This window comes from Scyliorhinus torazame, chromosome 2 (assembly GCF_047496885.1).
Source record: "Scyliorhinus torazame isolate Kashiwa2021f chromosome 2, sScyTor2.1, whole genome shotgun sequence".
In the NCBI taxonomy this organism is placed as follows: Eukaryota; Metazoa; Chordata; class Chondrichthyes; order Carcharhiniformes; family Scyliorhinidae; genus Scyliorhinus; species Scyliorhinus torazame.
Window position 1 is genome coordinate 69,926,701 of NC_092708.1, and position 17,615 is coordinate 69,944,315.

The 17,615-nt window shown below is 48.9% G+C and overlaps 1 protein-coding gene across 1 annotated transcript in view; it reads left to right on the top strand.

Moving 5' to 3' along the window:
- The window catches only part of mcm6 (minichromosome maintenance complex component 6), a 71,134-nt gene that overhangs the window by 391 nt on the left and 53,128 nt on the right, over positions 1 to 17,615 (top strand). The window contains exons 2-5 of the mRNA XM_072472252.1: positions 3,751 to 3,897; positions 4,145 to 4,255; positions 4,758 to 5,007; positions 6,059 to 6,224. Of these exons, the coding sequence (XP_072328353.1) occupies positions 3,751 to 3,897; positions 4,145 to 4,255; positions 4,758 to 5,007; positions 6,059 to 6,224 (674 nt within the window). The remainder of the gene's footprint in view (positions 1 to 3,750; positions 3,898 to 4,144; positions 4,256 to 4,757; positions 5,008 to 6,058; positions 6,225 to 17,615) is intronic.

The following is a 17,615-nucleotide window of genomic DNA, read 5'->3' on the forward strand; positions in this document are numbered from 1 at the left end:
CCGCGGTTCACCGGCGGCCCGGTACCCGCTCGACAAGATCACCTCTGACAGAGCCGAGTTAGGCCGCGGGCTGCCCCCGCCCCGGAGCTGAAAACGGCCCCGGCCGTGCTTGCCTGAACTTTTACTGAAGTTTCAAAAGCTTCCTCTCTCGAAGGAGTTTTTAAAACTTTGTTCCATTCACTGTTCACACCGGATTATAATTGTGTTATTATAATATACTGTTAGAATGACAAAATTGCTTTCGAGTGTGGGAGCAGGGGTATCTTGCTGCATTTATACAGGGCCATCCTTGGTGAGGCCACACATGGAGTATTGTGTGCAGTTTTGGTCTCCTTATCTGAGGAAGGATGTTCTTGCTCTGGAGGGAGTGCAGCGAAGGTTTACCAGGCTGATTCCTGGGATGTCAGGACTGTCATACGAGGTTTCTGATTATACTTACTCGAGTTCAGAAGAATGAGGGGGGATCGCCTAGAAACCTATAAAATTCTAACGGGACTGGACAGGGTAGACATAGGGGTAGAACATTTATGAGAGATGAGGAATTTCTTCACCCAGAGCGTGCTGAGCCTGTGGAATTTGCTTCCACTAAGTATTCACAAGCAATACATGGGAGGATTCTCCATTGGCTGACGCCAAAATCGTGAAATGCGATTGGATGGAGAATAGGTTCCGATGCTAAAATCGGGGCGGGCGGAGATTTGACACAAAATCGTAATTCTCCGTCGCCTCGACAGCGGCGTCAATGCGGTCCGGAACGGACGTACAGTAAACACTTTGCATATCATTAGCGGGCTTGACCTGGTATTCTCCGGAGCCTCCGCGATGCTCCGCCTCCGATGGGCTGAGTTCCCGTCGACACGGTTCACTTGTGCTTTTAAAAATCGTGAAATCGGTGTCGTGGCTGCTGAGGGAGAGATAGTGTACGAAAAATGTCCAACGTCGCCATAGTTTGCTGAACGTTGTGTCACTGACCGGGGGAGTAACATGGGGTGGCCAGGAGGTGGACTGTCGGGTCGGGGTGGACAGGCACGGTACCATTGCCACAGCCGGCAAGGCAACCATGCAGCTTCACACGTTGCTAGCAGCCCATTGTGAATTTAGGTCCGCGGGTTGTATGTCCCTCCCCCCCCCTCCCCCCAGGGCACCCTCCTAGGTGCCCTCTGTCCCTAGCCAACCCATCAGCTGTATTAGCATGCTTCAGCACAACCAGTGCCATCTTGTTGGCTGGGATGGGTATGTGGGGATTGTAATGTGTATATACTGCTGCAGCTTGTCAGCCTTCCTGGCGAATCCCGCATTGGTTTTCATTGGAATCGATTGTATTCCTCGTGGCGGCGGTGCTAGCCCCTCCACTTGCTGAATCGATCCAGATTCACTGCCAGTTTTTCTGTCGTGAAAGTCCACGAATTCTGCATTGGCTTCAACACTTAGTTTCCGAAACGGAGAATCCCACCGTATATCTTTTCAAGAAGCAATTAGATAGAGCAATTGCGGGCAAAGGGGATCAAAGGATGTATGGGTTCAAGGCTGGATTAGGCTATTGAGTTGGGTGATGGTCGTAATGAATGGCTCGGAGGGTAGAATGGTCGCCTCCTGCTCCTTTTTTCTGCATTTCAAACCTACTCTAAATCCTGAAAAATACCTCATAAAATTTCAATTTATTTTTCATTTAAATATTTCTGTACTGGCAACCTATGAATAAGCTCATCTAAGGATAAACTGCTGGTTGGGACAGAACTCCCGACTCCTGTTCCCGAAGTGCTACAGGCTATTATCTGTCCACCATTTGCCCAGGTGTGTCCCGTAGACAAAAAGCAGGCCTCATCCAACCCAGGACAATTACAGCCCCATCAGTCTGCTTTCGCTCATCAATAAAGTGAGGGAAGGGGCCACCAACAATTCTATCAGACAGCACTTCCTTAGCAACAGCCTGCTCACTGACACTCAGTTTGAGTTCCGCCAGGGTCACTCAGGTCCTGACCTCTCATAGCCTTAGTTCAAACATGGACAAATGAGTTGAACTCTTTGAGGTGGTTGGAGTCATGTATAACAAAGGAAGATGAGTCATTCATCTCCGTTCCAGGACAACACGGCAGTAGCAATGTCCTAGGTCCAATCGTAGTCAGCTACTTCATCAATGTCTTCTCATCACGGGGATGCTCAGCACCATTCATGACTCAAGAGACCGAAGCAGTCTATGTCCAACTGTAGCATGACCTGGACAATATCCAATCTTGGGCTGGCAAGTAACGTGCATGCTGCACAAGTGCCACGCAATGTACATCTCCAACGAGAGAATCTAGCCATCTTCCTTTGACAGTTATTACCATCGCTGAATCCCCCACTATCAGAAACTGAACTAGACTAGACATATAAATACTGTGGCTGCAAGGGCAGGTCAGAGGCTAGGAGTTCAGTGGCGAGTAACCCGCCCCCTGATACTACTCCCCACCCCAAAAAATGCCTGTCAACCATCTGAAAGGCACAAGTCCAGAGTGTGATGGAGTACTCTCCACTTGCCTGGATGAGTACAGCTCCAACAACACTCTAGAATCTTGACACCATCCAGGACAAATCACCTCATCCACAAACATTCATGCCCTCCACCACCGACACTCAGTAGTAATAAATGTGCATCATCTACAAGATGCAATGCAGAAATTCACCAAGGTTCCTTAGGCAGCAGCTTCCAAACATTGACCATTACCATCTGGAAGGGCAAGGACAGCAGACACATGGGAACGCTACCGCGTGGAAGTTCCCCTCTAAGCCACTCTGCATTCCTTCACTGACACTGGGCCAAAATCCTGGAACTTCGGCCCTAACAGCACTGTGTATGCCTACACCATCCACATGGACTTCGGCAGTTCACCCACCACCTTGAGGGCAATTAGGGATAGGCAACAAATGAAGGACAAGCCAACAACGCCCATATGCCATGAGAATGAATTTAAAAAGTCAACTGATGGGCAATGCCTCAATCTTAAAAAATGGCATTTGTACTGAATTCAGAATCTTTATAATGCAGGAGGAGGCCATTTGGCCCTGTTGAATTATTGATAACTCCTTTTGGTTTTTGCCTCTGCTTGCCCCAAGGGGCAAGTAGTTTTACAGGTGCTCTAACAGGGTGCACAACTTGTCCCAGAAAAACTTTTGAGGCAGGAGTCCAGAAACCAACCTGCCACTCGTCTCTGCTCCACCACCACCAATTCTACTTAGTTTGCAATAATGCGAGGGTTCTTACCGCAGACCCTGCTCTGACCCCTCCCTGAAATTTATTTCCATGGTATTTGATGTTGTCAAGGAGCAATGGTCAGAAAAATCATTAAGTTTGTAAACTTTCGTTTCAGCTATTATTTTGTACTTCTAATATAGTTAATTTCAAGTGGCACTGTTGGAAACTTTGTCAAGAAACATTGTTTTGCTCAAAGTTCCAGTGACACCAAAGTTGATTGTAATCTGGACCTTGTTGCAGAGACATTACCTTGAGTTGCACACTAGATCACCTTTTTTGAAGGAGGCTTTGCACCATTTCACAAGTGTAAATTTGGTGGTATTATGTGTGGAAGAAATCTATTTTTCCACATAATTCTAAGCTTAACCAATATTAGATTTTGTTCTGTAATACTTGTGAATGATGGTACAGGATGTGTTAAGACAGTCTTCTGTCACGCAACAAAGAAATGCCATTCCTTCCATCAGCAGACCAGACTGCAAAAATATCTATTTTACACTCATTCTTTCTCCCAGATTTCAGAACAGTGATGGTGAAGTTAAATATTTACATGATGCTGAAGAGCTGATCCGCCCTGAAAGGAACACACTTGCTGTTAGTTTTGTCGATCTGGACCAGTATAACCAGCAACTGGCTACCACTGTTCAAGAGGAATTTTACAGGTGAAATAAATGTAACAACTTTTGCTGCTAATCTATGTTGAAACTTGCAATAAATATTTTTATCGCCACAGGTCTGATTAGTTTTGTATATATGAGAAATAATTAGTGCATTAAAATAATTGTTACAAAATTAAGCTTTTAAGAGGAAGCAAATGTGCTTTGTGGCGGAGGAAGCATCAATTAACTAACTACTTATGCCCCACACAAGAAATCTCTGCTTTGAATTGTTACTCTATCTTTTTTCCAGAGTTTACCCACATCTCTGCCGTGCAGTTAGGAATTTTGCCAGAGACCATGGAAATATTCCACCAAACAAGGAGTTTTATGTAGCAATCCAGGATTTGCCAGCCAGGCACAAGTAAGAGTTAAATTGATTGGAAAGTGAAATTAGAATTGGTGAATTGAGTTTAAGCTTTTAAGATAGCTGTTGCATTTAGGTCAAAAGAATAATGTCTTATTATCCAGCTCCAGTAGGGCATTTTAAACTATGCATTAAAAGTGACTCCATTCAGTTTGCATCAGTTTCCGTTACTGGCTTTGGATGGACATTTGTTAGATTTACCTATTTATTTTACTGTGATTTACAGAGGTGGAGTTACCAACTAGATTTGAATTTAAACTGTGATAACTGTCACTGTTAAGAAGTGTTACAATTTCCAGTTTATGATTCCATGCCCAACTTCTAATTAAGAATACAAATTCACTGAAGAAATTTAAATACTTCCAATTTTTTACTATATTCATATGAATGGGGGTAATTAAATGTGCTATGTATCAAATTAATATATAATATAAGTAGCGTTGATCATTCATGATCAGTCATAAAATGCTAAACCAGCTGACTTCTCGTTATAAACTAGAATCCGAGAACTAACAGCAGCAAGGATTGGAACCTTATTACGGATCAGTGGGCAGGTTGTTCGGACCCACCCTGTTCACCCAGAATTGGTCAGTGGGACGTTCATGTGCCTCGATTGTCAGACAGTGGTTAAGGATGTAGAGCAGCAGTTCAAATACACACAGCCAAATATCTGCAGGAATCCAGTTTGTGCCAACAGGAGACGATTTATGCTGGACACTAACAAGTCACGATTTGTTGACTTTCAGAAGGTGAGAATGCAGCTTGAGTTAAAATTTACTACCTTTGCTCTTGAGCTACAAAAAATGTTTGGGAATTTTATTTTGGACAATATCTTGATTTGCTGGTATAGAACTAATTAATTTAAAATAGATTGGAATTTTCATGTGTTTTTCAGGATGGTGTTAAATTTTGAGTAGGTTCCAAAGCAAAGCTTCCATTCATTTTATAAATAAATAAATGTTTGTTAAGTCCACCATACTTTAAACTTACTTGCTCAATAAAGATCTTTTAAATTTCAAAATGACAGCAAAAGCACCAGGTGGGGTAGGGAGCAGGACCTTTCTTTTCTTTTCCACTGTCCCCACCCTCCAAACAAGTTGAGAAGAAAATATAATGGACAAGCTATCTTGGATACCCTCATTCAGTTGTTCTGATTTCATCACATTTAACTTAAAGAAATTAGAGAAAATTCCCATTTTCTTGTTTACTAATCAATGATATAACTGAAACAGTATTGCATTGCAAGTGGTAAGAGAAAATAAATACATGGTGAATACAGAAATAATTGCAGCAATTTAAAGTAAACCCTAGCGTTTACTACAAGATACTTAAAATTAGTTGATTTAAAATGTTCCATTGGATGGCCCATTCAGCTGAATTTTCAGATTAATGCTTCATTGTTTTTGGAGCACATGTGGTGTTACATAATTGTGTGATGTTGAAATTGAGTCTTCACTTCTACATTGGATGCTTTACCTGTTTATAATGCAACCTCAGCTGACGGCACAGTTTCAGTTCTCATTGTGGGGGAAATAGAAATTTTCCTGTGGAAATTAAATTGTTAAAACATAAAATGATACCTTGTATTCAATAAATATATAACTGTCTTGTACTTTTTAAAAAAATATTCTCGTGAACTTATAATCAAAGGTTCAAAACCCTTTCAACAGAAATTTCCTGCGTATTATTGCTGAACTATATGAGCTTCAAAGGAACTAAACTTAAGCATTACAGTATTGTTTAAAGAATGGCTGTTTTTCTTTGTTAAACGACTAAAGATGCAAAACCTTGACCTTTCAGGTTCGTATTCAGGAAACTCAAGCTGAATTACCCCGTGGTAGCATTCCCCGCAGTGTGGAAGTCATCTTGCGTGCGGAAGCTGTGGAATCTGCACAGGCTGGTGACAAATGTGACTTCACTGGAATGCTTATTGTGGTTCCTGATGTATCTCAACTGACCACACCAGGTATTCTATAAATTAAAGTAATTTGAGACTAAATTTGTGCTGTTTTTAGTATATGTGATGAGTGATAGCCCTTGACATCAAGGCAGCATTTGACTGAGTGGTGGATCAAAGAGCCCAGGCAAAACTGGAGTAAGTGGTAAAGGGGGGGGGAGAATTTCCACTGGTTGGGGTCATAACATAAAGATGGTTGTAGTTGTTGGAAGTCAATTACTTCAGCTCTGGAACATGGCTGTAGGTGTTTCTATGGGCAGTGTCCAAGGCCCAACTATCTTCAGTTGCTTCATCATGAGGTCAGAAGTGGGGATGTTCACTGATCAGTGCACAATGTTGAGCACCATTCACAATTCCTCAGGTACTGTGGGGCAGCTTGTGTCCGTATAATAATCTTTGTTAGTGTCACAAGTAAACTTATATTAACACTGCAATGAAGTACTGTGAAAATTCCCTAGTCGCCACATTCCGGCGCCTGTTCGGGTACACGGAGGGAGAATTCCGAATGGCCAATTCACCTAACAAGTACGTCTTTGGGAACTTGTGGGAGGAAACCGGAGCACCCGGAGGAAACCCGCACAGACACGGAGAACATGCAGACTCCGCACAGGCATGACCCAAGCCTGGAAATGAACCAGGGTCCCTTGCGCTGTGAAATAACAGAGCTAACCACTGCTGTCATGCGGCCATATGCAGCAAGACCTGGACAACATTCCAACTTTGGCTGGCAAGTGGCAAGTAACATTCATGCCAGAAAGTGACCATCTTCAACATTTCTAACGATTTCCCCTTGACATTGAATGGCGTTACCATCACTGAATCCCCCGCTATTGACATCTTTTGGCCATAAAATGAACAGGATCAATTATATAAATGCTGTAGCTACAAGATCAGAGGCTAGGAATTCTGTGGAATTGAAAATCGCTTATTGTCACAAGTAGGCTTCAATGAAGTTACTGTGAAAAGCCCCTAGTCGCCACATTCCGGAGGGCAGCTCTCGTCCTGAATCCCAAAGCCCATCCACTATCTACAAGGCGCAAGTCAGGAGCATGATGGAATACTCTCCACTTGCCTGGATGAATGCAACTCCCAACAACACACCAGTTCAACACCGTCCAGGACAAAGCAGTCCACTTGATTGGCACCACATCCACAAACATTCACTCCCTCCACCAACAACACACAGTGGCAACAGTATGCACCATTTTTGTGGTGCACTGCCGAAACTTTAAAAAAATTTAGAGTGCCCAATTCATTGTTTGCAATTAAGGGGCAATTTAGCATGGCCAATCCATCTAGCCTGCACATTTTTGGGTTGAGGGGGCGAAACCCACGCAAACACTGGGAGAAGTGTGCAAACTCCACACGGACAGTGACCCAGAGCCGGATCGAAACTGGGAGCTAGGCGCCGTGAGGCAGCAGGGCAAACCCACTGCGCCACCGTGCTGCCCGCACTGCAGAAACTTTCTAAGCCTCCTTCAACAGCATCTTCCAAAACCCTCAACCTCTACTACCTTCAAAAGCGAAGGCAGCCAATGAGGTGAGCACCTGGAGGAAACCCACGCAGACACAGGGAGAACGTGCAGACTCTGCACAGACCCAAGCCGGGAATCGAACCTGGGTCCCTGGAGCTGTGAAGCAGCAGTGTTAACCACTGCTATCATGCCCCCCCACGGGATTCCAACCAGCAGAGCATTTTACCCATGATTCCCATTGACTCCAGTTTAGCTAGTGCTCCTTGGTTAAATGCTGCCTTGATGTCAAGGGCAGTCACTCACCTCACCTCTGGCATACAGCTTGTTTGTCCATGTTTGAACGAAGGCTGTAATGAAGTCTGGAGCTGAGTGACCCAGGCGGAACCCAAACTGAGCGTCTGTGAGCATGTTATTGCTGAGTAATAGCACTTGTTTTTTAAAAAAATATATTTTATTGAAATTTTTCATTCACAATTTTTTCCCCTTACACATCAAACATAAAGAAAATTTAACAGTACAAGTAACATGATAACTACAATCTAATAAAGAGTAACTAACTAACATAGTAAACTAACCCAATGACATAAAATGAAACTTTCCCCGCCCCCCTGGGTTGCTGCTGCTGGTCATCTATCTTTCCTCTAACGTTCCGCTAGGTAGTCAAGGAACGGTTGCCACCGTCTGGTGAACCCTTGAGCCGATCCTCTCAGTGCAAACTTAATCTGCTCCAGTTTTATGAACCCCGCCATATCGTTTATCCAGGCCTCCAGTCCGGGGGGTTTCGCTTCCTTCCACATGAGTAAAATCCTACGCCGGGCTACTAGGGACGCAAAGGCCACGACATTGGCCTCTTTCGCCCCCTGCACTCCCGGCTCATCCGCAACTCCAAATAAAGCTAACCCCCAGCCTGGTTTGACCCGGACCTTCACCACCTTCGAAATCACTCCCGTCACTCCCCTCCAATACCCCTCTAGTGCCGGGCACAACCAAAACATAGGTGTGTGGTTTGCCGGGCTTCCGCCGCACCTCCCACACTTGTCCTCCACTCCGAAGAACCTGCTCAACCTTGTTCCCGCTATGTGTGCTCTATGTAGCACCTTAAAGTGAATCAGGCTAAGCTTGGCACACGAGGAAGAGGAATTTACCGTGCTTAGGGCATCAGCCCACAGACCCTCCTCTATCTCTTTCTCTTTCCCCGGGGCAGCTTATACTTTTCCTCCAACGCTCCCAAACTCGCAAACGTCCCGTCTATAAATAAATCTCCCAGCCTCCTAATTCCCAGCTGGTGCCAGCTCTGGAATTCTCCATCCATCCTCCCTGGGGCAAACCTATGGTTGTTCCTAATTGGGGACCCCACCAGGGCTCCCAGCACACTTCTCTGTCGCCTCCATTGCCCCCAAATATTTAATGTTGCCGCCACCACTGGGTTTGTGGTAAATATTTTTGGTGAGAACGGTAGTGGCACCGTCACCAGCGCCTCTAGACTCATCCCTTTACAGGACTTTCTCTCTAATCTTTTCCACACCGCTCCCTCTCCCTCTATCATCCATTTACGGATCATCGCCACATTGGCAGCCCAGTAGTAGTCGCCCAAATTCGGCAGCGCCAGTCCCCCTCTGTCTCTACTACGTTGTAAGAACCCCCTCCTTACCCTCGGAACTTTCCCTGCCCACACGAAGCTCGTGATGCTCCTGTCTTTTTTTAAAGAAGGCCTTAGTGATCAGTATAGGGAGACATTGGAATACAAATAGGAACCTCGGGAGGACCATCATCTTAATTGCCTGCACTCTACCCGCCAGTGACAGTGGCTGCATGTCCCACCTCTTGAAGTCCTCTTCCATTTGTTCCACCAGTCGTGTCAGATTAAGTCTGTGCAAGGTTCCCTAGCTCCTGGCTATCTGAATCCCCAGGTATCGAAAGTTTCTTTCCACTTTCCTTAAAGGCAGGCCATCTGTCCCTCTACTCTGGTCCCCAGGGTGTATCACAAAAAGTTCACTCTTTCCCATGTTAAGCCTATATCCCGAGAAATCTCCAAACTCCCTCAATATCTGCATGACCTCTGTCATCCCCCCCCCCCCCCCCCACTGGGTCTGTCACATACAACAGTAGGTCATCCGCATAGAGTGACACTCTGTGTTCTTCTCCCCCTCTAATCACCCCTCTCCATTTTCTGGAGTCTCTCAGCGCCATGGCCAGTGGTTCAATTGCCAACGCGAACAGTAATGGAGATAGCGGGCATCCTTGTCTTGTTCCCCTGTTTAGTCGGAAATACTCCGATCTTTGCCGACCCGTGACCACACTTGCCGTTGGGGCCCCATAGAGGAGTTTGACCCAGCTAACAAACCCGAACCCGAACCTCCTCAGCACCTCCCATAGATACTCCCACTCCACCCTATCAAATGCCTTCTCTGCATCCATTGCCGCCACTATCTCTGCCTCCCCCTCTGCTGGGGGCATCATTATCACCCCTAATAGCCGTCGCACGTTGACATTTAGTTGTCTCCCCTTTACGAATCCTGTCTGGTCTTCGTGCACCACCCCTGGGACAGTCCTCTATCCTCGATGCCAGCACCTTTGCTAGCAATTTGGCGTCCACATTTTGTAGTGAAATAGGCCTATAGGACCCGCACTGCAGCGGATCTTTATCCCGCTTCAAAATTAGCGATATCGTCGCCTCCGACATTGTCGGGGGTAGAGTCCCCCCTTCCCTGGCCTCGTTAAACGTCCTCGCCAACAGCGGGGCCAGCAAGTCCACACATTTTCTATAAAATTCCACCGGGAACCCATCTGGTCCCGGGGCCATCCCTGCCTGCATGTTCCCCAGCCCCTTGGTAACCTCGTCCACCCCAATTGGTGCCCCCAGGCCTTCCACCTCCTGCTCCTCCACCCTCGGGAACCTTAATTGGTCCAAAAACTGCCGCATCTCCTCTTTTCGCTCCGGGGGTTGGGACCTATAAAGTCTTTCGTAAAAGGTCTTAAAACACCTCGTTTATCTTCCCTGCTCTTCGCACCGTAGCTCCCTTTTCGTCCCTAATTCCCCCTATCTCCCTCGCCGCTGTCCTCTTTCGCAGCTGATGGGCCAACAGGCGACTAGCCTTTTCCCCATATTCATATCTCATCCCCTGTGCCTTCCTCCACAGCACCTCCGCCCGCCTGGTGGTCAGAAGGTCGAACTCCGTCTGGAGTCGTCGTCTCTCCCTGTACAGTCCCTCCGGGGTCTCCGCATATTCTTTGTCCACCCTTAAAATCTCCCCCAGTAATCGTTCCCTTTCCTTGGCCTCTGTTTTCCCTTTGTGGGCCCTGATGGAGATCATCTCTCCTCTGACCACCGCCTTTAGTGCTTCCCATACCACTCCCACTCGGACCTCCCCATCGTCATTGGCCTCCAGGTATCTCTTGATGCATCCCCGCTCCCTTCCACAGACTCCCTCATCCGCCAACAATCCCACATCTAATCGCCAGAGTGCACACTGCTCCCTCGCCCCTCCTAGTTCCAGGTCCACCCAATGTGGGGCATGATCCGAGATAGCTATGGCTGAATACTCAGTTTCCTCCACCCTCGAGATCAACGACCTTCCCAAAACAAAAAAATCTATCCGGGAGTACACCTTGTGAACATGGGAGAAGAAGGAGAACTCCCTGGCCCTCGGTCTAAGAAATCGCCATGGATCCACTCCCCCCATTTGGTCCATAAACCCCTTAAGCACCTTGGCCGCTGCCGACCCTCTTCCGGTCTTAGATCTGGATCTATCTAACCCTGGGTCTAGCATGGTGTTGCAGTCTCCCCCCATTATCAAGTTTCCTACCTCCAGGTCCGGTATACGTCCCAGCATCCGCTTCATAAATCCCGCATCATCCCAATTCGGGGCATATACGTTAACCAACACGACCTCCATTCCCTCCAGCCTGCCACTCACCATCACATATCTGCCTCCACTATCTGCTACAATGCTCCTAGCTTCGAATGATACCCGTTTCCCCACCAGTATGGCCACCCCTCTATTCTTTGCATCCAGCCCTGAATGGAACACCTGTCCCACCCATCCTTTCCTTAACCTAACTTGGTCCGCCACCTTCAGGTGCGTCTCCTGAAGCATAGCCACGTCTGCCCTCAGTCCTTTCAAGTGCGCAACACTCGGGCCCTTTTAATCGGTCCATTTAGGCCTCTCACATTCCACGTGATCAGCCGCACTGGGGGCTACCTGCCCCCTTCCCGCGTCGACTAGCCATCCCCCTCTCTAGGCCAGTCCCACGTCCCGATTCCGCGCTCCCACTCGTTCCCCAGGTGGTGCATTCCAGCCCCGACCACCCTTTCTTTAGCCAGTTCCCCTTTGATTTCTGCAGCAGCAACCCAGTTATCCCCCCCCCGGCCAGATCCCTATCTAGCGTGATCGCTCCCCCCCATGTTACTTCCGAAAGTCAGCTGACTTCAACTGACCCCAGCTTCTCCCGCTCACTCCTTGACCCCCCCCCCCCCCGTGTGGGGAACTCCCATTTACCTTGCGCCTATCTTCCCGCCATCACCTTTCTGGAGCGGGAACAAGGACAGTAGGCTCCATATTCTCTGTAGCTGTCCCGCCCCTTATGGCGCAGCTCCCTCTCCATTCTCCGCCTATGTCTCTTCTTTCCCCCCACCGGCGCCCACATTTCTTAGTGTGTCCCCCCTTCCCAATTTACATGTCTACATACATCGACAGTAACATTTCTTTCTAATATCAGTCCCTCAGTTCGGATCCAGTTTCTCGTCTTTAATAAAGGTCCATGCTTCTTCCGCCGTTTCGAAGTAGTGATGTCTCTCCTGGTACGTGACCCATAGTCGCGCCGGCTGCAGCATCCCGAACTTCACCTTGTGTAGCACCTCCTTGGCTCGATTAAAACTCGCCCCCCTCCTCGCCACCTCCGCACTCCAATCCTGGTACACCCGTACCACCGCGTTCTCCCATCTACTACTCCGTACCTTTTTGGCCCATCTCAGAACCACTTCTCTATCATTAAAGCGGTGAAATCGCACGATTGTCGCCCTAGGTGGTTCTCCCGCCTTTGGTCTCCTCGCAGGGACCCGATGCGCCCCCTCCACTTCTAAGGGGCCCGAAGGGGCCTCAGCTCCCATCAGCGAGTTTTGCATCGTGCTCACGTAAGCCCCGCAGTCCGCTCCTTCCACTCCCTCGGGGAGACCCAGGATCCGAAGGTTCTTCCTTCGTGCTCGGTTTTCTAGGGCCTCAATCCTTTCAATGCACTTTTTGTGGAGCGCCTCGTGCGTCTGTGTTTTGACCGCCAGGCCCAGGATCTCGTCTTCATTATCCGTCACCTTCTGCTCCACCACGCGGAGCTCTGTCTCCTGGGTCCTTTGTGCCTCCTTAAGCCCCTCAATTGCATGTCGCATCGGGGTCAGCACCTCCTCCTTAAGTAGCTCCACACACCGTCTTAAGAATTCGTCTTGATCGGGCCCCCATGTCGCCTGGGCTTTCTCCGCCGCCATCTTGCTTCTTTTTTCCTCCTGTCCCTATCGTCGAGGATTCCTCGCGATGTAGCCGCCACCGCCGATATTTTTCTCTTTCGTTGCGGGGGGACTCCCTGTTAACTCACCCCACACCGGGTTTCGTCCTGGAAAAATTCCCCGTTGGGGCTCTTAAAAGAGCCCGAAGGTCCGTTTGAGCTGGAGCCGCCGAAACGTGCGGCTTAGCTGGGCATCGCCGCAACCGGAAGTAGAGTAATAGCACTGTTGATGACTCCTTCCATCATTTTGCTGATGATGGAGACTCGACTGATAGTGCTGGGTTGGATTTGTCCTGTTCTTTGTGTACAGGACACCTGGGCAAGTTTCCACTTTGCCGGGTAAATGCCAGTGTTGTAGCTGTACTGGAACTATAATATAAGGAGGATCCCGGCAGTTAATAAAAAGAGGGATCCAAATATCTTTTATAGACATATAGTAAAAGGTGAGATCTATGCTTGGAGGCAGGGGACATGACAAGTGAGTACTTTGCATATGTCGTTGCCAAGGAAGGTGGTGCTGCCAAAATCATGTCAAAACAGGAGGTAGTAAGACACTGATGGTCTGAAAATTGAGAAGGAGAGTGTTAGTGATTCAAAATTGAGAGGACCAGTTGTGATGGGTCTGAAGATGTTGGGAAAAGTTGTGAGTATTGGCTGTAATCTACTTGGGTGGGGAGTTAGTGCTCTGAAAATGTTACACCGATGTTCAAAATAAGTTTTTAAAGGATAAACTCAACGCTTCCGGGTGCGGCGATGACCAGCTAAGTCGCACGTTTCGGCAGCTCCCTGTGAAACGGACTTTTGGGCTCTTGATAGGAGCCCCAACGGCAATTTTGACGGCTAAAAACACTGTGCGGTAAACCAGAAGGGAATCCACCCTGGATACGGATGGAAAAAGGAGGAGAGAGTGGCCAGATTGCAGTGGATCCTTTAGAACAGCGGCAAGGAAGGCAAGCAAAAACCAAGATGGCGTCGGAAGGTGGCAGTTTAACATGGGGCCCTGAACAACAAGAGTTCTTGAAATGTTGTGTGGAAGAGATCAAAAAGGAAATGAAGAAAGAGCTGTTGGCCCCGATACTACAGGCGATCGAAGGGCTAAAGGAGGAACAAAAGACCCAGGAGCGGGAGCTTCGGGTCGTGAAGGCAAAGGCAGCCGAGAATGAGGACGATATACAGGGCCTGGTGGTGAAGACGGAGACGCAGGAGGCACATCAGAAACGATGTGTGGAAAGGTTGGAGGCACTGGAAAACAACGCAAGGAGGAACAACCTGAGGATTCTTGGTCTTCCTGAAGGTGTGGAGGGAGCGGGTGTCGGGGCATATGTGAGCACGATGCTGCACTCGTTAATGGGAGCGGAGGCCCCGGCGGGTCCGTTGGAGGTGGAGGGGGCATACCGAGTGATGGCGCGAGGACCGAGAGCAGGAGAAATTCCCAGAGCCATAGTGGTGAGATTCCTCCGTTTTAAGGATAGAGAAATGGTCCTTAGATGGGCGAAGAAAACTCTGAGCAGTAAATGGGAGAACGCGGTGATCCGCGTTTATCAAGACTGGAGTGCGGAGGTGGCGAGAAGGAGGGCGAGCTTTAATTGGGCCAAGGCGGTGCTTCATAAAAAGAAGATAAAATTTGGAATGCTGCAACCGGCAAGACTGTGGGTCACATATCGAGGGAGGCACCACTACTTTGAGACGGCGGATGAAGCGTGGACTTTTATTGTGGAAGAAAAACTGGAATGAGCGGGTTATTAAAAAGAACGTTCGAACAAAGTGGTGGGGCGAATGTGGGGGGCAAAGAGGAGTTTTATGTACTAATCCTGCGATGTGGTAACTTTTCTCTCTCCCACAGGTGGTGATGGGGGGAGGAGGGGAGGTGGAGGAGATGGGGCGTTGGCCATTGGGGGCGGGGCCAAGGGAGAAGCGCGGGCTTGGTTCCCGCGCTATGATATTCATGGCGGGAATAGAGAAGCAGGAAGGAGGGGGCGTCGCACGGTGCGAGCCGAGGTCACGGGGGGAAGCCGAGGTCAGCCAGAGTTTGCTGACTTCTGGGAGCAACATGGGGGGAGTAATTACGCTAGCGGGGGATCTAGCGGGGGGGTGGGAGGGGGGAATTACTGGGTTGCTGCTGCTGGGGAGAGGGGGGAGCTGGTATGGGAGAGGATGGGCGGGGGGGCACCGCCTGGGGGAGATACAGCTGCGTGGGAACCGGGTGAGGAGCTGGAAAAAGGTGATGGCTAATCGACAAGGCGGGGGGGGGTAGGAAGCCCCCCAACTCGGCTGATCACGTGGAACGTGAGAGGGCTGAACGGGCCGATAAAGAGGGCACGGGTACTCGCACACCTTAAGAAACTTAAGGCAGATGTGGTTATGTTACAGGAAACGCACCTGAAACTGATAGACCAGGTTAGGCTACGCAAAGGATGGGTGGGGCAGGTGTTCCATTCGGGGCTAGATGCGAAAAACAGGGGGGTGGCTATATTAGTGGGGAAGCGGATAATGTTCGAGGCAAAGACTATAGTGGCGGATAACGGGGGCAGATACGTGATGGTGAGTGGCAAACTACAGGGGGAGACGGTGGTTTTGGTAAACGTATATGCCCCGAACTGGGATGATGCCAATTTTATGAGGCGGATGCTAGGACGCATTCCGGACCTAGAGATGGGAAAGCTGATAATGGGGGGAGATTTTAATACGGTGTTGGAACCAGGGCTGGATAGGTCGAAGTCCAGGACTGGAAGGAGGCCGGCAGCAGCCAAGGTACTTAAAGATTTTATGGAGCAGATGGGAGGTGTAGACCCGTGGAGATTTAGCAGACCTAGGAGTAAGGAGTTCTCGTTTTTCTCCTATGCCCATAAAGTCTACTCGCGAATAGACTTTTTTGTGCTGGGTAGGGCATTGATCCCGAAGGTGAGGGGAACGGAGTATACGGCTTTTCGCCATTTCGGATCACGCTCCACACTGGGTGGACTTGGAGATAGGGGAGGAAACAGGAGGGCGCCCACCCTGGAGAATGGACATGGGACTAATGGCAGATGAGGGGGTGTGTCTAAGGGTGAGGGGGTGCATTGAAAATTACTTGGAACTCAATGATAATGGGGAGGTCCAGGTGGGAGTGGTCTGGGAGGCGTTGAAGGCGGTGGTTAGAGGGGAGCTGATATCAATAAGGGCACATAAAGGGAAGCAGGAGAGTAAGGAACGGGAGCGGTTGCTGCAAGAACTTTTGAGGGTGGACAGACAATATGCGGAAGCACCGGAGGAGGGACTGTACAGGGAAAGGCAAAGGCTACATGTAGAATTTGACTTGCTGACTACAGGCACTGCAGAGGCACAATGGAGGAAGGCACAGGGTGTACAGTACGAATATGGGGAGAAGGCGAGCAGGTTGCTGGCACACCAATTGAGGAAAAGGGGAGCAGCGAGGGAAATAGGGGGAGTGAGGGATGAGGAAGGAGAGATGGAGCGGGGAGCGGAGAGAGTGAATGGAGTGTTCAAGACATTTTATAAAAAATTATATGAAGCTCAACCCCCGGATGGGAGGGAGAGAATGATGGGCTTCTTGGATCGGCTGGAATTTCCCAAGGTGGAAGAGCAGGAAAGAGTGGGACTGGGAGCACAGATCGAGGTAGAAGAAGTGGTGAAAGGAATTAGGAGCATGCAGGCGGGAAAGGCCCCGGGACGGGATGGATTCCCAGTCGAATTCTATAGAAAATATGTGGACTTGCTCGCCCCGGTACTGACGAGGACCTTTAATGAGGCAAAGGAAAGGGGACAACTGCCCCCGACTATGTCTGAAGCAACGATATCGCTTCTCTTAAAGAAGGAAAAGGACCCGCTACAATGCGGGTCCTAAAGACCTATTTCCCTCCTAAATGTAGATGCCAAGGTCCTGGCCAAGGTAATGGCAATGAGAATAGAGGAATGTGTCCCGGGGGTGGTCCACGAGGACCAAACTGGGTTTGTGAAGGGGAGACAGCTGAACACGAATATACGGAGGTTGTTAGGGGTAATGATGATGGCCCCACCAGAGGGAGAAACGGAGATAGTAGTGGCGATGGATGCCGAGAAAGCATTTGATAGAGTGGAGTGGGATTATTTGTGGGAGGTGTTGAGGAGATTTGGCTTTGGAGAGGGGTATGTTAGATGGGTGCAGCTGTTGTATAGGGCCCCAGTGGCGAGCGTGGTCACGAATGGACGGGGATCTGCATATTTTCGGCTCCAGAGAGGGACAAGGCAGGGATGCCCTCTGTCCCCATTATTGTTTGCACTGGCGATTGAGCCCCTGGCGATAGCGTTGAGGGGTTCCAAGAAGTGGAGGGGAGTACTTAGGGGAGGAGAAGAGCACCGGGTATCTTTGTATGCGGACGATTTGCTACTATACGTGGCGGACCCGGCGGAGGGGATGCCAGAAATAATGCGGATACTTGGGGAGTTTGGG